The following is a 25,620-nucleotide window of genomic DNA, read 5'->3' on the forward strand; positions in this document are numbered from 1 at the left end:
CATGCTCAGACATTGACCTCTGACTTGTGTGAGGAAAGATAGATGTTCAGAGCTGTCTCTATGCAGGGGTGGAGAGCACGCTAACATTGGCTGCTTGTTCCATATTAAGATAGAAATAGTAAATACTGGTTCTGTGATCAGGACTTTGTAATACGCTCTCTGAAGCCCATGGGGGTCATAGTAGGAGCAGCAGCAGTTGTAGTTCTTATAGCCATAAATGTCTGTTGTTATCTTCTAGAATAATGTCACCAGATGCTGCAACGATTTTATGTTTTCATGTCAACATGTGGATTGAGATGGGGATTAGTGCAATTTAAAACTTGAAATTGACCAAAATGACCTTTGACACATAAACTATAGTGAAAATTCCCACTGACCCCATTAAAGTCCAGAGTCTGGTGGCTTCTGTAAACCTGAGGGTTGCTATGCTAAATTGAGGATGACCCCTGTTCAGCCTGATTTCCAATATTTCTCTTAAAACAGTTTGTCATACTTCATTTATGCTATTTTTCTTATATAATGACTCTGAGTCAAGTCAGGAACGTTCCTTCTTGTTTGTTGCTTTTAAGAATGCGTGACCCCCTCCTCTGGATTCCTCAAGGTTATTAAGCATGGCTTCCTGCTTAGGGTGGAACTTCCTTCTTAACAATTGAGGTGAAAGAAACATGTGAAACTGTCTTGAAACACACACTGAAGTTAAACACACACACATTAATGCATTAAAGTGCATAATGAGCAGGTCTAAGACACATTCTAAATCCTCTGATAAGCTACTATATCTATTTGATATTTTATCTGATTTGGTTTTATGAGATTAAAGTTTCTAGATATCCAATTTTTTTTATGTAAATTTGACATGAATGAAAATAAATATTATCTGTAAATATTCTTCTTTTTAAAGACAGGATGATGATGAGATGGCAATGATGTCATTAAACACAATGCCATGACAATAAACATCATAATGTTGGTTAAAGTTATGAAAAAACCTTTTTTAATCTCAAAACGAGAGGACAAATATATATATATATATTTACAAATTACATTCCAGATATTCTGCAGCAGTTTGGTTTCTCGCATGGAGCTGAAGTTGGGATCCCATCTCGCCACAATCAAGAAGGTGGAGTCTGACCTGATCGTAAACATGGTGGACAATGTCGGCGGGGGGGGGGGGGGGGGCGGTAAGACATCACACCAGGGGTCAGTCTGGTGATTTGCCAATGAAACTGTTGTTCTGCATTTCTATCGAGCGCTGAATGACGCTTTACGGGAGAAAATAAAGTACAAACCAGAAACTTGTTGTTACCTGTGAAAAGCCTCAGCTGGACGGCTTAAGGCTTCAGATGTTCTCGCGTGTGATTGGATGACAGGTTGAAGCCGTGTGAAGGTCACTGGTGTTGTGTGTGTCTCTGTGTGAAGGACTGCAGCCAGGATGTGGAGGGTGAAGGAATGATACGCCCTCCTCTTCCTCCAGACCAGGACAGGATGCCAGTGGATGGGATGGGAGGCGTTAAATTAACACCGTGTCCCACGAAAGGAAGATTTCACTCAAAGAAAAGAGCAGGAAGAAGGAGCGGCTGTGAATTTAACAACGTCAGTGTCCAATAAATTCACCAATGGAGGCTCCATCTCAGGTAGAAACACCAGGTATATAAACAACCTGACAAAAACAGAAGCTCCTTTGTGGAGAAGAGAGATATTATTGAAAGTGTCCAGTGTTGTGAAAATTTACCCCGATTTCATCTGGGTCTGTTTCCTCAGGTATTAAAGATAGAACAAATCCGTTGACATGCTCCGATGTGGAATTGACTCAGTCAAAGGACGACGCTTGTTAGAAATCTCTATCTCTAATATTAAATGCACAGTCGGCTAAAACGCAAGTGTACCAGCATGTTTTTAAAAATCTCGATAATATCCGCAATCCAGATACATGACTGTGTCAAATTCCATAAGGGGTCAATCAGCCAATAATCAACCAGGATACTGAGGAACACATTTTGACAAATGTTAGCAAAAATTTCAAAGTGATCCAGAATCCAGGATCTTTTCTAAATTTAATTGGCTTCATTGGTTACTGGTAAATGGAATTTTCAATGTTAAAATGTAAGATATTTTCCTGACCTCCTTCTGGATCAGATCCAGAAGACATTCTGCATGACAGTCCATATCGGACCCCTTTATGACTCTGATTTTTGGTGATTGAATTTAATTAATATTTTAAAGATATTATTATTTTTTTAAAGCCTCAATTATAAGTACCGTAAGTGGGAAAATCGACATGCGTTGAACATTATTTCTTGTTTATGATTCATTTTTGTTTCTTATGTGAAACTCGATTAGAACATGACTGAGGACTGTGTCTTCCTCCTTTTTGTGTTTCATTATTACAATATTTGCTTAAGTTATTAGAATTGTAATCTCCTCGTGAATGTGTCTATACCTCTTCCTCCTTCTCCAACTCCTCCTGGATGTTTTCTTCCTCAGGTTTGTTAGAACACATGTGGGATGTACTTTGGTATTTCCGAGGACTCATGCGTTCTGAAACCTCCACAACAATTGAATAGAAGGAAACTCTGCTGGCTGACTTTTTCCTCCCCACAAAGACTCACTTCCCTTCAGCTCTTCTGGTCTGCTCATCTGAGGCAGGAGGACGCAGCGAGCAACATGGACGCCCCGATTCTGCTGCTCTTTATGCTTGTGAGGTTCAGCTGTGTGCGTGAGTATGACGCAGGTTCATTCTGATCCACATACAGACACGGTACATTGTACACAGAATATATTATACTGTGTGTTATACTGTACCAGGGACGTATCCAGTGGTAGACTGAAGTAGACAAACAGCACATGTTGAGTTTAGAGCAACGCAGCGCTTTAGTATCTCACTCATTTCTTAGATGAGTTTTCAGGGCCTTTGTTGAATCACCGAAATTCAAAAATGAAGTAAATGTATGCAAATATTATCAGTAAAATGTTCTTAAGAAGACTCACAGTCTTGTAAAATGTTTCATGGAGAAGTCTGCTGCATTAATGTGTAGACGTGTTTATGAAATAAAATGGGCTCATCTATTCCAGCTCATTCAAAGAATTTCTGAAACGTTAATGTAGATCAAGAAGGAGGAGACGCTTTATCACAAGCGTTCAAGATTAACCAGACAAACACAGCGTCCCCCCAAAATCTGAAAAATAAAGGAGAAGGACCGGAGTAAAAATGATATGTCTCAGAGATGTGGCGAAGAATAATTACTTTAGTAGATTGAATATTTGTATTCAAATACAGATAAGATTTTAATTTGCTTTCTGATATATGTAAATGTAATTTTAATTTACAATCTCTCTACAGTGCATGTATATAAAAAAAGACATGCATGTGTTATTGATGGTAATTTGTTTATTATTTGTAGATACCTTTTACACATTCAAGCAGAATGTGCACCTGTGTAATGTCTTTGGTAACTTTTGGCGTGGTGATGAGGTGCAGCGGGAGGTGATGGGTTTAGTCTGGATGAACAAACTAGTGCCCCGTCCCTGGATATGATTGATCTAGAACTTCTTACCTGTCATGGGTACATAAATCTAGCTCAAGACGTGAACAGTCTGTGATGTGTATTATGGCTTGTTTAGTTATTATTTAAATAATTTCTTTCAAGTTACTGGTAATTATTAACATGCATCACCCAAAGAATCATCCACTCCTCTGGAGTCAAGGATGCCGTTTTAAGTATTTATCTTGGTTAATTTATGTGTAGTTTGGTGAAGCCAGAATGTTTCTTTATGCTTTGAACATGGTAACTACGGCGACCATCATTTATAATGTATACATGTCTCACTGGAAGGCCAAATACATAATCCAGCGACCATATTCCATAAAACATCTCTGATCTTATTTTGGTCTAACAACAAACATCTTTCTGCTTCCTCAGCTGGTTTTCTAATCATGATGACCCCCAGGAGATTATGTCTGTTGACCCAAAACCAGGCCGTCATCCTTGGACGATGTGATGCCGCTAACCCCGCCCAACACTGGGCGTGGATGGGCGGAGCCAGATTGTTTCATGCTCAGTCTTCCATGTGTCTCTGGGCTGACCCCAGCCCTCACCTGCCAGACAACACCCGCCTCGCCAAACTCACAGACTGCCCCTCAGCACCGGAGTGGAACTGCTACAATACAAACGGAGCGTTTGGATTGGCCGAGACACGACTGTACCTGGGGAAACAGGGGGTGCGGGCAGTGATTGGAGGAAATATACAGGCATCGGAGTGGAGGAAGTATGACATCGACTCGGGAGGAAAAGAGCTGATGATGTCATTATGTGATGACAGAGGTGAGAATATACCTGTGAACACACCTAGCAGTGATGTCACAGCATCCTAACAAAGTCATGGTGTCTTTTGGAGTCTTTTAGATCAATATAGTTTATTAATCAAGTTTATTGCTTGTTTGACAGTAATGATGGAAAAACGAGATCCTGAAAATGTGTGATTTCTTTTCTTGTAAAAATAACAAATCTCAAATCAAAGGTGTTTTTTTTAATAATACTCCTACCTAGTGTTTATTTTTTTCCATAATAGAACTTTAATATCTAATAATTACCTTGATCAAAATTAGCTGTGGATCTTAAACTTTGTGGACAACCCTCTGGATTTACTTTGGCTCTCTTATACTGCATGCAAATTATTTTTCTATAATGTCATTTAAGCTATGTAAATTCATATATGATTGAATGTACCAAATATTTACCAACACAATCAGGTATTAGCTCTTTAGTTTATTTCCATTTAAAACAACTGGCAACAATTCTAATTACAATTCCCATTAGCCTTAGATATAGTACCACTTAAGATGTGAATATGTTCATTTTTCTAACTACAAAATGTATTGCTGCATTTTTGCAGCAGGCCTACATGTTTCTAACATAGCAAGCATAAGCCTTTATATAAGCCTTTACCTGTGAATCATGCACTTCAGCAGTGTCTGTGTTAATGAGAGGTGTAACATGACATGACTTCCGTCCTCACGTTTTTGCCACTGTCTGCTGATTCGCTCAGTCCGCAGGAAAAACGTCAGCAGCGGTCTTCCTGTATGAGATGTGGCCAACCACTCAGGGAAGACTGGAGATGACCCATTAAAACAAACTTAGGGAATATCAAGTCTCATGCTTTTATTTATTTATTTATATTAGATATTGGTTCTAGATTTATTCATCAAAAACATAAGAAATGTCTCAGCCACATATCATCACAACAGTTCTCATGAAAATGCAATATGTTTCTCCATAATGACTGTCAGCTAAACGCAAGCACTGGACACAAGCAGACAAAGGCTAATGGACACCATCGTCAGAACAGATGTTAAAAATGGGATCATGTGAGGAGGATTTCAAAGCTGTTGCTTTTAATGTTTTACATGGCTTTGAGTGTCCTTTTGAAAATGTATTGCCATATTACTGAAAATGTTTTCTGCTTTCAGATACAAGTCATGTGTCCACCATCTTTTATTCATCCACACATAAACCACTGGGAGTCTCCAGCACCACCTACACCAGCACTAAAGAAATTCCTGCCATGACTGTCACTGATGAACATTTAAATACAGTAAAAACCCACCGAACCTACAGAGTCACCGCCTCAGAGAATAACAAATTAGCAACAAATACAAATTCAATGTTTTTGAGAGACACCAGCAAACCTCGAACCAGGAGGTCAGAAACAAACGACTACAATCCTAAGGTTTCAACTTCAGTCACACAGCTATCATCACTTGATGGAGGCCATGTTATTGCCTCAAGTCCAGATATCTTAATGTCAGATGCTTTAGCTACTTCATTGTTTAGAAGGACTGAAGACAAGACAATGACACGCAAAGAAGTTTCCACTTCATCATCTCTCTTGAATAGGAATGAGTCAAATGAATGGCCGGCTGTAACTCTGGTTTCCTCCATGGTCTCTTCTGAGACAAAAAGGAGTGACAGGTATGAGCATCTGGCTGCCTCAGAGATCACAGGAAAGCTAATGTCAGAAGCTACTGAAAAGGTCACCTCTGACTTCACTTTTGAGGTCTCAACCAAAGTCCCCACTGAAGTCCTCTCTGACTTCACCTCTAAGGCCACCAAAAAGGGCATCTCCGGCTTCACTTCTGAGGTTACTGCCAAAGTCCTCTCTCAGGTGACTCCTTCTGAGTTCCCTTCAGAGGTTCTGTCAGACTTCACTTCTGAGGTCACTGCCAAAGTCCTCTCTGAGGTAACTGTCATAGTACCCTCTGAGGTTCTAGCTGAGGTTCCGTCTGACTTTACTTCTGAGGTCCCCTCCAAATTCCCCTCTGAGGTCTTCTCTAAGGTCCCCTTCAAAGTCTCCTCTGAAGTTCCATCTGAGGTCTTCTCTGAGGTCCCCTTCAAAGTCTCCTCTGAAGTTCCATCTGAGGTCTTCCCTAAAGTCCCCTTCAAAGTCTCCTCTGTGGTCCCCTTCAAAGTCTCCTCTGAGGTATTATCTGAGGTCCCCTTCAAAGTCTCCACTGAGGTCCCCTCTGAGGTCACTACCAACATCCCTTATAAGGTCACAGCCATAGTACCCTCTGAGGTTCCTTCTGAGGTCCCCTCCAGATTCCCCTCTGAGGTCTTCTCTAAGGTCCCCTTCAAAGTCTCCTCTGAAGTTCCCTCTGAGGTCTTCTCTAAGGTCCCCTTCAAAGTCTCCTCTGAAGTTCCCTCTGAGGTCTTCTCTAAGGTCCCCTTCAAAGTCTCCTCTGAAGTTCCCTCTGAGGTCTTCTCTAAGGTCCCCTTCAAAGTCTCCTCTGAAGTTCCCTCTGAGGTCTTCTCTGAGGTCCCCTTCAAAGTCTCCTCTGATGTCCCCTCTGAGGTCTTCTCTGAGGTCCCCTTCAAAGTCTCCTCTGATGTCCCCTCTGAAGTTTCCTCTGCCCTCACTTCTGAGGTCACTGCCAATGTCCCTCATGATGCGCTCCCTGATATTACTTCTGAGGTCCCCTTCAAAGTCTCCTCTGATGTCCCCTCTGAGGTCCCCTTCAAAGTCTCCTCTGAGGTTCCCTCTGTCCTCACTTCTGAGGTCACTGCCAACATCGCATATAAGGTCCTCTCTGACTTTACTTCTGAGGTCCAATCCAAAGTCCCCTCTAAGGTCCCCACTGAGGTCACCACCAACATACCTCATGAGGTCTTTTCTGATTTTACTCCTGAGCTCACCTCCAAAGTTCTCTCTGAGGTGTCTCCTGGGGTCTTGTCTGTTTCTACCTTATTTCCTGTTTCTGATTCAGAGTCGAACCAGCAGACAACTTATAAGGCACATTTAACAACTGATCATTCACCTCCTTCGACTACTGTTCGTGCATCTTCAACAGTCTTGACATCTGCACCAATCATGGAAACAAGTCCAAGATTGGCCCATCAAGTCCCGCCTATAACTTCTCAAACATCACCCACTGTTACCTCATTGCTACCCACAGTTCATACAAAAATCTTGAGCAGCGTCAGGACTGAAGGTGCATTTACAACATCCGGGGTGATTTCCACTATCCTAACAACCCCACTCACCCATCCTGCAAAAATACCTGCTGCCATACCTACTACCAGCCCTGTAACCACATCTATCACAACCACAACACCCACACCCACGATAGCCGCCATGACCACCACCTCCACAGCCAAGACAACAACCATCAGGAGCACTGCAACCAGTACATCTGGATCTACGACCAGCACCAGAGCAACCACAGATCCTCCTCTGACTACTACTATGCTTCAATCCGTGACTTTGGGATTCACGACACCTGCAAGTATTCCTGCTGCTTTGTATTTATTATACGCTATGTTACGTTGTTATTTAATCACTTCTATTTCACCTCTGTTTCAAATACATTAAATTCAGGATATTTCTGTAGATCTTTCCTTGTTTTAAGCAATAGCCCACGTAGATGGGTGTCTATGTCCAACAAGAGTTAAAGCAATAATTGACATGGAATTTAGAGTTTAAACTTTGCTGTTGTTCCCCGATCCACCTTTAAAGTAGTAAAAACCTCACTTGTTGACATGTAACAGCAAAAAACACAAGAAACTGATGGGAGAGTTCTGATTATTTGTGTTTCTAGTAATAATTCCTCTTTACTAAATTAGTTTCAACATGGAGGTTCTGTTTTCATCTCTGTTTTTGGAGAAGATTTTTCTTGGAGGGCATGGGTCAGAATGGAAATTAAGTTATGTAGTTTACATAATGCATTTTAACAACATTAATCTTTAGAAAACTGAAAGATGAAGTAGGGATGCTACAAACAATCATTGCCTCCTCTAAGTAGGTTTTATTTTCACCCATATTTTGGTTTTTCTTAGTTGGCTGTTGTTTGTTTGTCAGCAGGGTTGTGCAAATACACACAGGACAGATGTCCTTCAAAGTTCATAAAGTCATAAAGTTGGGTTATACGCCGGGAAAGAGCCTGTTTAATTTTGGAACTGAATTTGTTAATGCATGCATCCAGTCGTTTAAAAAAACATATCTTATAACGTTCACAAAAATGTAAAGATTGGTTGTTTTTCAACATTTGGTAAATAAACAAAATTACATTAATTTAAAATAGAAGAATGGTTCTTAGTAGAGCGTACAGCTCCACTCAACACTTATCCAAGGATCCGTTTAGCTTGCTTGACTACACTTTTAACATGCTGCTTGGTTTAAAGTGTTTTACTTATGATAGGCTTAGGATACTTTCATTTTACTTATTGTAGTTTACTCATTTTTATTTTAGTTAAAATGTTTTGCACTTTGTATGCTGCTGGATCTGGGTGATGCATTTGACCAAATTAAACTAAACTAAACTAAACTAAACTAAAAGTCTTTGTTATAACCTAAATGACACAAATCTCTCATAAAACTGGTTTGTGTTTTTGTGAAATTGGTCTCAAGGTGGGATCCAACACATAAATCATGAATTATAAAGTTGTTGTTCCCTGATTAGACTGAGAATAACCGATAGGAGTCTTCTATTATTAGAGCCGGTCTCTGGCCCTGGGTCTGACGCTGCTTCCTGATTGGATAACTCTTATTCAACCACAACAATGGTTGGTTCTGCTCTGGCTGATGGAGCTCAGTTTGATGCTAAAGGTCATCGGAGAAAGTTCGAGGCGGGCAGGAAGGAAGGCAGGCAGGGTGGGGTGCCGGTCTGCCTTTACTCAGAACAACCAAAGCATGAATATAGATGGAGCCAGTGCTTTTCAGAAATATGAGCAATGAGTGTGAGGAAGAAAACGGTGATCTGCTGGATGACGAGTGATGAAGAAGGTCCTCCACCAGCTGGGATGCTACTGCTCTATATGAGGGTCAAGCTGATGGAGCCTGTTTGAATTATGGCGTGGATAATTAGATACACCTGAAGACCTTTTTCAAACTTTCCATCCTCGGCATGTCAGCTCATCTGGGAATATACCATGTTTGTTATTTGCTGATTGGATGCATGGATTTAAATCACAGACCGCAATGTTCAGGTGCACCACAATATACTTGATGCTTGGTTTCTTTTGGAGCTTAAGGGAGGTGAGTTAAGAGATCTGTCTGGTTTAAGATGTTCCCAGACTCCACCAGGTTTCCTGGCTACTTAATTAATTCAAGTTAAAGAGTCTTCAGTGCGGCTGGTGTGTTTGTTAGTAGTGTGTGGAGGAACAATGTTCAGATCTCTGTCTAACAAAGGTCTCACAGACCTCTTTAATTGTTGCCAGATTGTGATTGCAGGTATTTTTATGTTGATTTACTTTTTATATCAGCTCATTACAGACCAGATGATTGTGAATGAATCGGGATTCTAATTGCGTGAAACTTTCTTTTAATCCTCCTGTTCTACACGGTCATGATAATATAGCTAATCTACTGTGCAGACAAGTTAGTTAAGGGGTCATCCGATCTCCATCTTACCTGTTAAGGCGTTTGTTTGGTGTTGTTACTTCCTCTGCTTCTGAGTTAGAGGAATGACAACAATGACCTTGATTTACCCAGACTGATGAAGGGTGATGAAGGTGCAATGCTGAATCTGTGTGAAAGAGGCTTCGGATTCCTCTGTGATAGATGAAACACGATAACAAGTCCTTTAACTTACCCCTCCAGTCGAGAAAATGGAAAGTTATACAGCGTTATATACCAGGCGGCCATAATTACTAGAAAATATATTGTCCCCATGTGCCATAAAATACATTTGTATATCTAGTGTAAGAGATTAGTCATATAATTATACACTTTTATTTATTAACACTTTCTGTGTGCTGGTGCCACTCAGGCTCCCCCCACAGCGCCCCCTACTACTAAAACCGGTACTGAATAGAAGTTTCTGGTCATACGACCTGAGACCAAGTCTCTTCAGCTACTACCCATTATGGTGCTGAACAAAAATGTATGGTTTTAAAGGGTCCTGAGAATGGCTGGCAGTGAAAAGGGGTTGACAGGTATGAGCCTATAAATAAATAAATACCCCCCCCCCCCCGATGAAAATGAAAACAAAAATCATTCTTTTTTGAGTATAACTTTTCCCAGGTCAAAAGCTTCCTTACGCTGTTCAGCGAGAAGAAGAATATGTCCCAGCTCACTTGTTGTGATGTAATTTTCTGTTTCAGGTCAGCACCACTGAGGCGCCCCGCTGCTCCGCGAACTTCACAGAAATCGGCTCCAGTTCAGATTCTGCGGTGGTGAGGTTCTTCACCACCGGTTCCTTCTGTGACTTCAGCCTGATGACGGATGGAGGCTCCACCAAGTGTGACCTCGACGGAGAGTCCGAGGACAGCTTCACCTGTCACGTCACGGGTCTGGAGCCCGGGACTCTGCACAGTTTAACGGTGATTTCCAAGAAGGATGGCGAGAGGAGCATAGCGGTGGTTAGCACAGGTGAGCTAAACTGTGGAGGAATGGATCGGTAATTTCAATGACACATTTATTTAGTTAAAAAATCATACACAATGTCCCTCAAACAGTTCTAAGTTCATCTTATAATTTGTTATTTTCTCGTCTCTGTCTATATTTTTGCTTATTTATTAGTTGAAAATAAACTTGAAGCTGAAGGACATTTTCCATTAAATTTGTCAGAAGTATTGCACATGGGCCGGGGAAGAGTCTGCTAAAATGACATGCGGAGCCCAACAAAGACGGATCCAGGATTAAAAAAACATTTGTTACTTGTTTGTCAAACAGGTGGGAATTAAATCTTATCTCGTTTATGTTTACAACTTCAACCTGAAGACCAGAGGAAAACGGCCGGTCAGAAAGCTAATTAAAAAAACTCTCTATCCTGGAGGATGCAGCCAAGGCTGCAGTCAGAACATCCCGATCTCAAACGTTTGACCATCACTGAGATCTAACAATGCTCTCCATCCCATCTCAAGTGTTTGTTTCCAAAAATCACTGAGCCGCTTCCCTCCTCACATTGTTCCAGCAGCAGCGGATGCAGGAGGATTCAAAGATTAGAGCGCCAGAGCGCCGTTATCTGACCGATTACAACTGTTTAATCACAGCTCGTGCTGAAAATTCCTCAGACACATCATATCGTATTAATTATTGCTGTGTGCGTCTTGAGGCCTTCAGGCTGTTGGGTTCATAGAGTAACAGTCAGACACTCATACTCTGGTTGTCACTCTGCCAGCAACAGGAAGCAGTGAACCCTCCTCAGGGAGGAAACTATAATTAAGAGTTCAGTCGAGCTGTTTTCTTTTTTCTTCTTCTGTTTCCTGTCCAAAGTCACTGCGGCTCCATGAAAACGTTTCATTCTTTAAGCGGCTTAAACAATCCTATCATCCTTCTCCATCGCCGCTGCAGCACGAACACAGGATACGCCGACACAGTAATGTCTACACAATTCAGACGAGGAACACAATGTGCCTGGAAGGTAAAAGAGCCCTGAGAAAGTCCTTTCCAGGTGAACAGGAGGTCTGACATACCTGTGGATTTTTAGAACAGAATTAAAAATGTTTAATTTTTACACGACTCTTGGTGAACATCGTCACATTAATTAAATATAAAGACAGCCATTCAATCTGAAACAAGTACAACTCAGGGTTCAACTGATGATATCAAACAGAAGCAAGCGTTAACTGGAAGGAGAAACATCTGAGATTCAAACTGCTTTTATTGTGAAGGCTACAGCTTGAAGGAACTTTTCATCCAAAAACCTTTCTTTACTTTCACAATCCACAAGAATTAAAAAATCTTCAGTGTAACCGAAAATATAAAAGAATTGCTGCACAACAATCCAAACCTCCATTGGAACTCTGACCCCTTTTTCCTCCCTGTCTCAGATCCGGTCAGTCCAGATCTCCTGCACGTCAAGGTGGACCAGGATCAGGATGAAACGCATCCTGCCAACCACAGTAGTTCTTCAGGTCTGCGGGTTTTCTGGTCTCGTTCTGCTGGGTATGTGGACTGGTATGATGTGACCCTGGAGGACACCAGCTCCGGATCCACCAGCACCACAAGAATCATGGGCTCTGCAGCGCCCCAGTCTGGCTTCACCTCACTGGTTCCTGGCACTGTTTACATGGTCAGTGTGGTCGCTACAGCCAGGAACAAGAGTGCTGCACCTGTCCACATGTCAGCAGCTACAGGTAAGACTGAGAAGCTGCGATGTCGAGGAGGGAGTAATGGCTCCTGGAGGAACAGCTTTCATAGCAACAACAAATAGATGATTGATCTGGCTCGTTCAAGTACGCGCCATGACCTCAGAATTTATTCAGACACTGTTTCAACCCTCGCCCAGCTCCAGCGCCCGTCCTTGGAATGCATGTGGCGTCCTCGTCAGGCAGCCTCGGCATCTCCTGGCGGGTTGGTCCTGGCAGAACGGAGCACATCGAGGTTCTGCTGACAGACCAGGATGGGGTTCTGTTGAAGAACATCACTCTAAAAAACACCACAACCTCCACTCAGCTGGATGGCCTCCAGCCCACGACCCCGTACACTGTCACCGTGGTAACAGAGGCTGTTGGCCTGAGAAGCCCCACCTTCAGACGGGCTGTCACGGGTAGATATTTTTGGGATGGTTTCAGCTTCTTGTAGCTGCTAGTTTACCTTCAGTCCTGGAATTTTTCTCTCTTGAAGATTTGCCTCAAAACCTAAGGATGAAAATTTCCTTTCTGCTGTTACAGAAACAATTGTTAATGTCGGTTAAGTGAAGTATTTGTCAAATAAACCTAATCTCTTCGTATTTCCCAAAAGAGACGACCCCTCAGCTCCCTGCTCTGGAGCCAGATAAAATAATCAACAATCTAATGTGAGTTAAGACCTTCATAAAATATATTAGATGAATGAATGGATGTCTCTGTTTCCCCCATAGCCCCAGCATCGGTGTCACATCTGCGGCTGGACAACAATGGTAGCTCAGACCGTCTCCAGGCCTCCTGGAGGTCCCCTGAAGGCAGCGTGGACATATACTTTGCCACCCTGTCTTCTCCAGTGTCGACCATCCAGGAGCGCCACCTTCCGCCCAACATTACCGAGGTGGTGTTTGCTGGCCTGAGCCCCGGACAGAGCTACCAGCTGAGTATCAAGACCATAGCCGGGGCGGAGAGCTCAGAGGCCAGGACCAGCGGGAGGACAGGTATGAGTTCAGGACTGGCCTTGCATGTCAGCAACATGTAACCTCATGACCTTCATCACTGACTGATCGTGATCACTGACTCTGTTTCAGTCCCTGACCGGGTGTCAGATCTCCACATGTCATCGCTCAGTGATGGAAGGACACTGAAAGTCAGCTGGGCGCCCCCCAGAGGCCAGTGGGATCATTACAGTGTCCTGCTGAGGAACGGGTCGGGGGTTCTGGTGAACCGGACCATCAGTAAACTGAGCACAGAGCACATATTCTCCTTACTCAATCTGGTCCCGGGTCGACTCTATGAGGCAGAGGTCACAGTTCGCAGTGGCATTCTGAGTAGCACGGCGCACTGCTCCGGACGCCTGGGTCTGTTTGCATCGAGACCTTTCATCATTTATCTTGTGCTGATAAGAGTTAAATATTATCAAATTACATTCTAATATTCTTTTATTGCGTGCATTCCCCCCTGTCCTTCCAGCCCCTCGTATTGTGCAGCAGCTGGTCATCCGACACGTTGATGAAACCAGTCTGCGTGTCCTGTGGAATCGACCGGTTGGCGAATGGGACGACGTTACTGTGGTCCTCAGGAAGACGGACTCCGCAACGGTCCTGGCTCAGAGGACACTAACCTCGGAGGCCAGAGAGTGTACCTTCAACATCCTCACTCCAGGTGTCCTGTATACCGTCACCGTGGCAACCAACAGCGGCAACCTAAGCAGCTACTCCACTGTGACCGCACGGACCAGTATGTCTGATTGATTTACGTCATTATCCCCGTTAGTTTGGGAAAACGAGATTTGGTTGGAGTAATGTATTAAGTTAAAAATAATTGCCTGATACTTAAATACTCAAACTGATGAATGGACAGTTAAAATAGATATTTATTAATTAATAAACAGTGAAATTAGTCCGTTTACTGTCATTAATAGCATGCTGTTAAACAATTTCAATCGTATAAATAGTTTAAAGCAACAGATAAATGGTTACCGTAAGTTAATAGATAAACAATGCTGAGCTGTGCTTGTATCTCTGCTGGTCTCTCAGCGCCGGCTCAGGTCTCCGGGCTGCAGGTCTCAAACGGTGGGAACACTGACAGCCTGCAGACACACTGGGACCGAGCCTTCGGTGAGGTGGACTCCTACCGTGTCCTGCTGGTCCATGACAGCAGCGTCATCAAGAACCAGAGCGTAGAGGCTGAGACCACCAGCATCAGCTTCAATGCCCTGAGACCCGGGGCGCTCTACAGGGTGGTGATGACCACCATCAGAGCCGGACAGTCCTCCAGACAGACCGTCGCAGAGGGACGGACCGGTAGGACAGCTGATTAAGGTCCAGGTTCATTAAGTGAAACAGTCCAGATTGGCATAGTGAGACATTTTGTCGTAGAAGTGTGTGTGTGGGTGGGTGGGTGGGGTTATGTTTTTGAAGAAGGAGGAACTTTCTCAGGAATTTCCAGGAATCGTCCACGATAACAACAGTCTGTCGGAGACTTCCTGTTGGGAGCAGGAAGTCGATGGATCTCATTGTTGAATTCCAGCACGAACATTTAAAGTCTGTTATGAAAGAATTTCACAGTCACAGAGAACAAAGGTCAAAGAAGCTGGAGTGAAGCATGTAAACACATTTAGCCATCGTTTGTCCACACCGCCAGTGAGGCCAAAGGCCATATATCTGTGTAGCTTTCCTGGTACACCACCCCAACACTCCCCACACAGTTTGTGGAAATATTTCCAATATAAACAGTTTCACTGAGCCCAGCCCAACCACGTCACAAAATCTGGTCGTTAACTTTACAAGTAATCCTATAAAAAACAAAAAACTAGCAGACTTGGGAAAATAGAAAACCTTCTTGGTAGAGGTTACAAAGAAAATTGCAGCAAATCCAAATTCTTTTGAAAAGATGCTATTTACAAAACATTTTAAGCAAAAATCTTATTTTTGCCACTAAGCTTAAAAGCTTATGCAAAACCTGGGGTTTGAGGTTGTGCACCTTTATTAGATGGGATTCATGCTAATGAATAATAATAATGATAATGCTGATATGATGCACTTAAAATTTCTACCTTTATGTTTGAGAAAATTTATACAGGTTTACTGCACTTTCACTTGTGGACTAAGTCTGTCACACACTACCGGGATGAGCTGCAGCAATGTCTCTGACCTACTCTTCCTCTTTCCCACCAGTCCCAGCTGCAGTGGGGGAGGTAACAGTCAGCAACAATGGTCGGACGGACTTCCTTAGCGTGTCTTGGCATCCTGCAAAGGGTGAGGTGGACAGCTACCTGGTGGCCCTGAGCGACCATGACAGGACGCTTCACACTGTCTCGGTGTCTAAATCCAGTCCAGAGTGTGTGTTTAACTCTCTGGTGTCTGGACGGCTCTACAACATCTCCATCAGCTCCCGCAGTGGCATCCAGCAGAACCACACCTTTGTCCAGGAGAGAACACGTGAGTATCAGCTGGCGTACGCTGATGGCCGCCTCGTCTCAAACGCCATTGGTGGCTGTTCTAGTGTCTCAGCCGCATGATCTTCCCCTTTTGTTTCTCAGAGCCGTCCAAGGTGCAGAACCCCACGGCGACTCATGGCGCTCGCGACGACTACCTGAAGGTGTACTGGCGTCACGCTGCTGGGGACTTTGACGTCTACCAGGTGTTCATCAAACACAACAATGTGTTTCTGCAAAACAAGACCGTTTTGAAGACGCACAACGAGTGTGTGTTCACCAACCTGGTGCCCGGCAGACTCTACACCGTGCTGGTCAGCACCTGGAGTGGGGAATATGTATCCAGTGCCTCCACCCATGGCAGAACCCGTGAGTGCTACGGGATCAGAACAAGGGGCATCAGGGCAGAATTCATGACAGTTTTATAAAACCCACTAACTCCATCCTGCAGTCCCGGCGGTGGTCCGGTCCTCTGCGCTGGCTGGTCAGGGTACGGAGGAACTGCGGGTGGCGTGGTCTGCCGCTCCTGGTGATGTGGATCATTATGAGGTGCAGCTGCTGTTCAACGACATGAAGGTGTTTCCTCCCATCACTCTGGCCAGTGGTGTGGGAGAGTGCAACTTGTCATCGCTCACACCTGGTCGCCTCTACAAGATCCTGGTCTCTACCGTCAGTGGCCCCAACCAGAGGGCCCAGTTCATTGAGGGCCGGACAGGTTAGACGACACAAACTGGTGAACATTTGTATGTCTTTAGCCTTTGTGATGATGCAAGCAAAAAAAAAACTTTTTGGGGGACAAATTGTTATGCTATCACAGAAACAATCACATAGGGGGGGGGGGGCAGATAAGGAGCAGCTCCATCCGCCTCCATCCATCAATGCGACCTATATTGTTTTGATGAGGTCAAAGGGTTCTTCCAGGTGTCAGGAGGAAGCAACTAATAAATTACTCTTAATTTATTGGAAAAATATCATCATATATAAAATATCAAATATTCAACTTCAAAACAAACAAGCAGGCTGTCTATATATGAGCAATAAAGTGTCAAAGTCCTTTTTCAATGCATGAAAATCTAATGTTGAAATAATATGGCATATTTAATTTCACTGAATTCTTTCGGGATATTTTTCAGCATTTTAGGATATGATAAATTCATTGTGCTTCTCATTCCTCCTGAAGCGTCTTGATTGGGTTGACCTCAGTGCTTCTGGTGTATCTGATTTTTTTAACCAGCAACCTGCAAAAGGCATCTTTTAAACACAGCTGTTTTGATTTCAGTTCCCAGTAAGGTGAAGAATATCCACGTCAGCAACGGCGGCGACAGCAGCAGCCTGAAGGTGAGCTGGACGCCCGGACATGGCGATGTGGACGGATACTCCGTGTTCCTGTACAGACAGAACAGACAGCTGGACGTCCGGCCCGTCCTCAAACACCACAACGAGGTGACGTTTGGGTCGCTGCAGCCTGGACAGATGTACAGCGTGATGGTCCAGTCTGTTAGTGGAGAGCTGCTGAACAACAACACGGCCAGCGGACGCACAGGTCATATAAAAACCTCCCACTCACATGGAGAAAATGAAACTCTGATATCAGGGAAAAGGTCCGAATCCTTTACTGCTCATAACTACCGCGTGCTTTGTAATAACTGAGATGCATTCCTTGTGTTCAGTGCCCTCAGCCGTGATGCGTCTTCAGGTGGAGGATCTTCACTCCACCTGCAGCCTGCAGGTGAGCTGGCAGGAAGCTCTGGGTGTGTCTGATGGTTACGTCCTGCAGCTCCTGGATGAACGGGGTAGCCTGCTGACAAACTCCTCCCAGCCCTCTGGACACACACGATGCAGGTTCGACGGGCTCATCCCCGGAAAGAAGTACAGGGTCGTGGTCCAGACCTCCAGCGGGGGGGTTCACAGCCTGGGCGTCAGCACCGAGGCTCGAACACGTGAGCCTTTCTGTTCAAATCTGCATTTATCCGGTCTCGGGACCGGCTCAAGGGAGACGCTATCCGTGCTACCGCTGAGGCTGCATTAGATATATCAATAGACGAATTAATAATATTTGGGGAGAATATATTCTTTACAGAAAATAAACTGACTAGGTACTTCTTACCATATCTTGTCATAATACCTTTTATTATTTGCATTTTTGTTTTTAACGACTCAATCTTTCAACGTAAAAAGTATTTTATTTATCAGAAAAAGCCGACCCCAGAAATTCTGAGGGTACTGAGGGTTTGTTTTTGGTGCAATTTATTATTTATATTATTATAAAATATATATTTTACTATATTTTCCTGTCTTATCTTATGTTATTTCATATACTTGTATAACATACATGTCAACATTTTCATGAAAAGATATTTGTGAAAAATTCTGACTGTACAAACCATTTTAGATTTTTGAAATAAATCTATTTTTAGTTAAAATGAACACCTGGGTGCCATAAGATGGTCGTTTTGACTGAATAAATGATCTCCCTCCACCCTCCTCCGCCAGGTCCTGCAGCTGTCACCAGCTTGTCCATTAAAGCCAACACCACCACCAGTCTGTCCTTCCACTGGTCCCCACCACAGGGGGACTTTGAGCTTTACGAGATCTTCTTGTATAAGAGTGACGACTCCCTGCAGGAGCGAGGCAGAGGCCAGTCCAGCAGTCAGCATTGCTCGTTTCAGGGTCTCAGACCCGGAGCTCTGTACAGGATGGTGGTGGTGACCCACAGCGGGGAGCAAAGCAACCAATCAGCAATCTTGGCCAGGACAGGTGAGAGTGATGGGGGTGGGGGTGGGGGGGGGGCGGGGGGGTGCGCACACATGTCTACAGATTTTTACAAATAAGGATCAAACAACACAGTTAATACTATCAATATTATTGAAAGGTATTATTAACATTGGCAGCAGGGTTGTTGTTTTTTTTGTAAAGAGGTTTTGTCCTTGTCCAGTCCCGGCAGCTGTGGTGTCTCTGAGGGCTCACAGTGGAAACGGGTCCAGTGCTCTGTGGGTGAACTGGAAACGTGGTGGTGGTGATCTGAGTGGGTACCTTCTCACTCTCTACAACCCCAATGGCTCCCAGCAGGCCAGGAAGCAGCTCGGGTCAGAGGTCACGGAGGTGATCTTCTCAGATGTGGTTCCGGGTCGACTTTACCAAGCTGAGGTTCTGAGTCTGAGTGGAGAGTTGAATAACAGAGCCGGCACCCTAGGCAGGACAGGTGAGACGGACTCCATGTTATTCCTCGTCCTGGAGCTCCTGGAGGTCTAGAAATTTGACACAAGGCTACAAAATGTATTCTCCTCCTCCTCCTCCTCAGCTCCCAGACCTGTGCCCTCCTTCTTGTTCAGGGGAGTTACCAACACTTCCTTGGAGATCACCTGGAGCGGCCCTGTGGACTCTGACTACGATGACTTTGACCTGCAGTGGACGCCTCGAGACCGGCTGTCGGTCATCAACCCATACCACAGCCGTACCTCTGGCAGCCGCATCCTGAGGGGGATGTTCCCCGGAAGGCTGTACACCTTCAGCCTCCGCACTGTCAGTGGGGCCACGGAGCCTGGGGCGAGGCCCACCTACAGCGCGCCCATTCACAGCAGCATCCGAACCAGTAGGTGGCAGCAATCACCAATCATGATCTTAAATTAAAATGAATATTGCAAAGTTAATATTCTATTTTGTCTTTTGTCTTGCAGAGCCGGAGAAAGTCCACAGCCTCCACTGTCGTCCGCAGAGCTCCACCTCCATCTCCTGCTCCTGGGGGTCCCCGGAGGCTGACTATGACTCCTACACCATTGAGTGTCTCCACCAGGACTCCCGGCTGCTGGTCTACTCCAGACGCACCGGACGAGACTCCACTGCCTACCTCATCACTCAGTTGGAGCCGCACAAACGCTACACTGTCTCTGTGAAGGTCATTTCAGACGGGACGACCAGCGAGGAGGCGCAGGACAGCGTGATCACCATGATTGACCGTCAGTTTGATATAAAGGACGGCAGATTCAGGATGTTTGTTGGGTGCAGTGACACAAAATACTAAGAGTGATTCTGAAACATCCTGACTTCTTCAGGTCCTCCAGTGCCTCCCCTCAACATCCGGGTTAGCGAGCAATCAGTCGCGGTCACGACGTCGTCCATCTCCTTCAGGTTTAACTGCAGCTGGTTCAGCGATGTGAATGGAGCCGTGAAGTTCTTCACTGTAGTGGTGATGGAGTCTGAAGGTAAACAGACAACACACACGTGTCTCAGTCTCCCTTTCTTCATCCTTTTAGGTCCTGCTTCAGGTTAGAAACTGTTGGGAAACTAAGCTATTAAGTCTAAAAACTCTTCTTTCACATGATCTTGTACCTGTTATTCAAACGTTTATCACGTTTTTCATTTTGAGCTGCATCTGATTGAGATAAATAACTCAGAAGAAGCTGGTTGGTGTGTGAAGATACTAAGAACAATTTATAACCCTTTGATGATGATCCAGATCGCCATGTGGATGGTGTACGTGCAATTACAAGGAGAATGGGCTGCTTGGCGGAGGCCTGCGCTCTCTGAGTGCTTTTCCAGTTAATAAGTGATTTCTCTGTCTTGAATTTTAGCTTATAGCAAAGGCAAGGAGCACCTACAGAGGCCTGGCCATTGTTTTTCAACACCACAACAGATTTATTTCATTTTCAGATGATGCTGACAGAATGTTAATGTTTAACAGACTTCTCACATCTCCCTCCAGAGATGGTAAATCTGACAGAATTCTTCTCGTCTCTGGTTGTATATTAAAGGTTGTGATGAACTGCAGCCAGAGCAGCAGGATCCTCTGCCATCCTACCGGGACTACAGATCCAACAGCTCCATTAAATCCTACCAGATGAGCTACTTCTCCAGCCAATGCGCCGAGGGCCCTGACAGCAGCTCCCACGGCTTTGAGATGAATGTGGGGACCGGTATGGTCTTGATGGGAGGCTCATGTGAGGATGGACCCTCAGACGTGGATCCAGAGGGAAGTGGCAGAGACCTGAAGTTCTTCTGTGATGGGCCTTTGAAGCCCAACACAGCCTACAGGTACTATTTGTAGCTTTTGTCTGTTTCCTGTTTCTTTAGCATCAACAGATTTTTCCTTTACATTCATAACACAAATCAGAAATCTCTCCACAAATCATTTAAACTTCCAATTTGTACATTTGAGCCTCAGATTTGCTGTGGTTTAATGATGATTTAAATTTATTGAATTATAAATCTCTAAATATTCATCAGAATTTATGTCCTGAGAGCCTCAACTCAGGTAAAAAAAACAAAAACAAAAAAAACTCAGATGTAGAATCTAAGTGGTAAAAAGTTTGATATAAATGAAGAGGAGCAGAATATTCCTGTTATCTGAACATGTTGATATTGGACTGAAACATGAATCCAGTGATTTTAAAGCAAAGCGCCAGGTTGCTTTAAAATCACTGTGCCCTGTGTTCTGTCTACAGGCTCAGCGTCAGAGCTTTCACTCAGCTGTTTAATGAAGAGAAGAATGACCTCACCGCTGGCTCTCCTCTCTTTACTGACACATACCTGTCGCTGCCTGTGGTCACAGAGGCAGGTGAGCAGAGATGTCCAAGTATAAACCTAAACCAGTGGCATCAAACACCATCATTAGAGGCCTGGCTGGTAGCTGCTTCTGAGCAAGAAGTTAAAGGTCAAAGGATCTGAAGCTGATCAGCTCCCAGATACACCAGAACAATTATTATTCTGATGTACAGCTGATGGGATGCAGGTGATGGAACAAATCCTCTTTTTTTCCTCATTATTGAGGAATAAATTCATTGATGACATCGCCTGCAGCAATCACCCAACAGCAGAAACAAGATGTGCATCTCTAACACCATGAAAACTACAACGCCCATGATCCCACACCACCATGTGCTGACTATTATGTATTGAGAGATGATAAAAACAGAAGCTCCATCCTTTACGTGTGAATAACTTTGAAAATAAAACACAAACAGGTTCTGATGAGTTTCACGTGAACATCAGGGACAGATGTTTTACTCCAGTGAGATAAAGCCATCCAATAATCTTGATTTGCTTCTGGTGAGAAGATAAGCATTCTTCTTCAAGCTGATGACGCCTTTAAGAACGTCCAGGTTCCCGGGTGTGACTGACGGCGCTTGTTTCTCCTGCAGAGCCTGTGAATGGGGTTGTTGAAGGCATCAGTGCTGGCATGTTCCTCATCGCCATGATGGTGGGCGTCACAGCCGTGCTCGTCTGCAGACAGAAGGCGCGCAAAGTGTGAGTATGTACAAACTGCAGCTTAGACTAACAACAGCTGGGAGTCTGCAGGTTAGCATCTTCAGCAGGAAGAAGTGATTCCATCAGGTCTTTGGCAGAGGGCTGACTCTTACACCAACCCCTTCGTGTTTGTCCTGTAGAGATGAGCAATCACCCTGGAGGCTGTAGACTAGAGGCTTCAGAGAAATTAAATCACCGTCAACTGTCCGATCAGAGTTTGGACAGTATCACAGGTAATAACTGTTGTGTGTTTCAGTGTTGAGGAGAGAGCGACAGTCCGAATGAGTGTCAGGAGAGAGAGGTCGGCATCAGGAGTTCACCTGAGGGTCAGAGGGTAAGAAAATACTGCAACTACGACACAAATAGATAAAACTCTAGTACTATTTCTAATCTACAGTTGTAAATTACAGTAATAAAAAAACATTCCTTAAAAATATTATTATTATTATAGTCATTATTATGACTAAAACGCCCAAGTCAACCCATGACTCAAAAAAACAATTATAGTGTTCAAGTCATGGATTTGATTTTATTATTATTTAATTTTATTTATTTGTTAATAATATTGATACCCAAACTGAGAGCTGTAAGTGAAAGAGAGGTGAAACGGTGATGTCACTCGTTCCACCCCGTAGAAAACGTTTGCAGTGACTCTAAAAACAAAATGAAATGTGTTTTTGTATTTACTGATTAATATTTAACATCTTCAACTTGTGTCCCTCGTTTTTCTCTCAGTAATCGTCGTATTTCAAGGTGAGAAATCCAAATGTCGCTGTCTATATGATCTATATGCTTCCAACAGTTTGTTCCCTGTGCAAACTTTGTTTTTGTGCTTCAGTCCCATCAAGATCATGAACTTTGAGAGTCACTACATCAAACTGCAGGCTGACTCCCACTACCTGCTGTCAGAGGAGTATGAGGTCAGCCTGCATTTCATATTAAAACATGTACAATACCAGGAACCCCTTCTTTCTCTGCTCTTCTCAGCAGCTTATGCAACTGAGGTGTCTATTTTAACACCTCACAAGGAGCTTAAAAGCTCACGAGTGACGAGGGAGAACAGGGCAAAAAGACATGAAATGCATGCCTGAATCTTCTTCAGCTCCTCACCAATCCGACCCCGGATCAGCGATGAAAGATGGATGGATGGATAGTTCACCTCACAAGAGCATAAGCATGTGACGGAGATCTTTGAGGTAGAGACAGAAATCAAACTTCTCTGTTGTTGTTTTTTTCCCCTGTCAGGACCTAAAGGATGTCGGACGGAATCAGCCTCTGGACTCAGCTCTGCTGCCGGAGAACCGAGGAAAGAACCGATACAACAACATCCTGCCCTGTGAGTGACACACACAAACACACAAACACACAAACACACAAACACAAACTTCTTGTTCACACGAATCCTCCTGTGTGTCACTGAGTCTGGTTTCTGTGTTCAGACGACTCAACAAGGGTGAAGCTGTCCTACGTGGACGATGACCCGTGCTCCGACTACATAAACGCCAGCTACATACCTGTAAGAACCGAACAGCTAGCTTATATATCAGCTACATGAAGTGTTTTAATACATGTCGTATTTAGGGGAATAACTTTCGCCGGGAGTATATCGCCACCCAGGGGCCGCTGCCTGGAACCAAAGACGATTTCTGGAAGATGGTCTGGGAGCAAAATGTCCACAACATTGTGATGGTCACCCAGTGCGTGGAGAAAGGAAGGGTGAGAATGCAAAACATCAGCTTATCGAGGACAATCATCGGCTGTGAGAGTCAACTATGTTCGTTAGACTGTAAGATATCTGGGGGGAAATGCATTGTGGTTACATTTTGTGGAAGATTACTCAAATAAGAAAGGAGAGAAATAACGATTTGTGATCACTTACTTTGATTGAGCCAAGACTCCTGCTTGTGATTCTCCTTTCAAATGCACGCGATTGAACATTTGTGCTTTCCGGGTGTTATGATTTTACATGTTACTCCTCTTCCTCCTCTGTGTTCAGGTGAAGTGTGACCACTACTGGCCCTTTGATCAGGATCCTCTCTACTACGGAGACCTGGTCGTACAGATGTTGTCAGAGTCAGTTCTGCCTGAGTGGACCATAAGGGAGTTCAGCATCTGTAGCGTACGTCACAGACTCATTATTATATAATAATTAATGTTATCCCGTGGGCCTGATGTTCAGAGAACTTAACGATATTGAATGCTATTCCGTGTACTTTTCACCACACTGCTACTGAGGTGTCATAGTATTACATAAATTCACTTAAACCTAAGGATTGCTCAGAAGTGGCCCGCTAGCGATGCTATCTTGGAAGCTAACAGTCATACGATTATGGCCCAGGGAAGCCCCCCCGAGCAACAACTTGCCCAACCAGCTCCCATTTTAACACGGAGCTGATAACTGTGGCACTACAACTACTGCTTTAATACTTCCACGATGACCCACACAACGTTTGCAGCTGTGTATTAGTATCAGTACAGATATTATTATTTTTTGACTCCTTTAGTCTCCGTTGCTGTGAAGCCTGATATTCCACTTGTGTCGTGTTTTACTCCTCTTCCTCAGGAGGAGCAGCGCAGCTTCACTCGGCTCGTTCGTCAGTTTCACTATACAGTCTGGCCCGATCACGGTGTCCCAGAGACCACCCAGTCCCTCATCCAGTTCGTCCGGACTGTTCGGGACTATGCCAACAGAAGTCCTGGATCCGGACCCACAGTGGCCCACTGCAGGTGTGGATGCACGGAGCACCACCAAGGAAGACTCCAGACTGAACCCACTTTATTATTATTATTAAACTCTGTGTGTGTGTGTGTGTGTGTGTTAGTGCTGGTGTGGGTCGTACTGGGACCTTCATTATTCTGGATCGGGTTCTGCAGCAGCTGGACACCAAGGACTCTCTGGACATCTACGGCTCCGTCTTTGACCTGCGACTGCACCGATCACACATGGTGCAGACGGAGGTAGGGCCTCCACCTCCTCTGCGTTGGTGCTAAGGAGTTTCTCCTCTCTCCCCGGTGTCGTGACGCAGTTTCTCCTCAATCCCCAGTGCCAGTATGCGTACCTCCATCAGTGCGTCCGTGATGTGTTGAGAGCCAGGAAGCTCCGCAGCGAGCAGGAGAGCCTCCTCTGTCCCATCTATGAGAACGTGAACTACACCTCACAGAGGGGTGAGTGAACGTCAAGCGCCACCTGCTGCCTTTAGAGACATTGTGAATAACTGATAATGAATTTAATGCATTGATCTTTCCTCCACAGAGATGCTGTGCACAAGACGTTAGAGATTGTATTGATCACTGGGAAACGCTGCAATTCTATTTTTCTACAATGTTTATACAAATATTATCAAGAAAAGAAACATTTATCAATATTTATGTAACCTA

General features: G+C 44.2%; 1 protein-coding gene across 1 annotated transcript; it reads left to right on the forward strand.

Annotated features, from left to right (window-relative positions):
• Window positions 1-2,664: 2,664 nt before the first annotated feature.
• LOC137893686 (receptor-type tyrosine-protein phosphatase beta-like) lies at window positions 2,665-25,620 on the forward strand. The gene is made up of 38 exons (XM_068739110.1): window positions 2,665-2,716; window positions 3,921-4,322; window positions 5,468-6,225; window positions 6,274-6,777; window positions 6,862-7,137; window positions 7,210-7,780; window positions 9,912-9,913; window positions 10,596-10,863; window positions 12,267-12,572; window positions 12,725-12,985; window positions 13,298-13,561; window positions 13,652-13,921; window positions 14,034-14,300; window positions 14,600-14,866; window positions 15,740-16,003; window positions 16,105-16,368; window positions 16,451-16,714; window positions 17,279-17,542; window positions 17,670-17,939; window positions 18,493-18,756; window positions 18,935-19,201; window positions 19,301-19,591; window positions 19,677-19,955; window positions 20,052-20,201; window positions 20,751-21,030; window positions 21,441-21,553; window positions 22,137-22,242; window positions 22,499-22,576; window positions 22,978-22,995; window positions 23,081-23,162; window positions 23,488-23,578; window positions 23,682-23,758; window positions 23,824-23,958; window positions 24,239-24,361; window positions 24,806-24,969; window positions 25,065-25,200; window positions 25,287-25,407; window positions 25,496-25,620. Exons 1-38 carry the CDS (start codon window positions 2,665-2,667, stop codon window positions 25,516-25,518), a joined length of 8,592 nt encoding a protein of 2,863 aa, XP_068595211.1. The 3' UTR covers window positions 25,519-25,620.

Source organism: Brachionichthys hirsutus, chromosome 5, assembly GCF_040956055.1.
Source record: "Brachionichthys hirsutus isolate HB-005 chromosome 5, CSIRO-AGI_Bhir_v1, whole genome shotgun sequence".
Taxonomy (NCBI): domain Eukaryota; kingdom Metazoa; phylum Chordata; class Actinopteri; order Lophiiformes; family Brachionichthyidae; genus Brachionichthys; species Brachionichthys hirsutus.

Coding starts and splice junctions, on each gene's coding strand:
- LOC137893686 (XM_068739110.1), top strand. CDS start 2,665: ATGGACGCCCCGATTCTGCTGCTCTTTATGCTTGTGAGGTTCAGCTGT. Junction 12,986..13,297: donor CTTCAGACGGGCTGTCACGG/GTAGATATTTTT, acceptor TTTCCCCCATAG/CCCCAGCATCGGTGTCACAT. Junction 16,369..16,450: donor CTCCACCCATGGCAGAACCC/GTGAGTGCTACG, acceptor TCCATCCTGCAG/TCCCGGCGGTGGTCCGGTCC.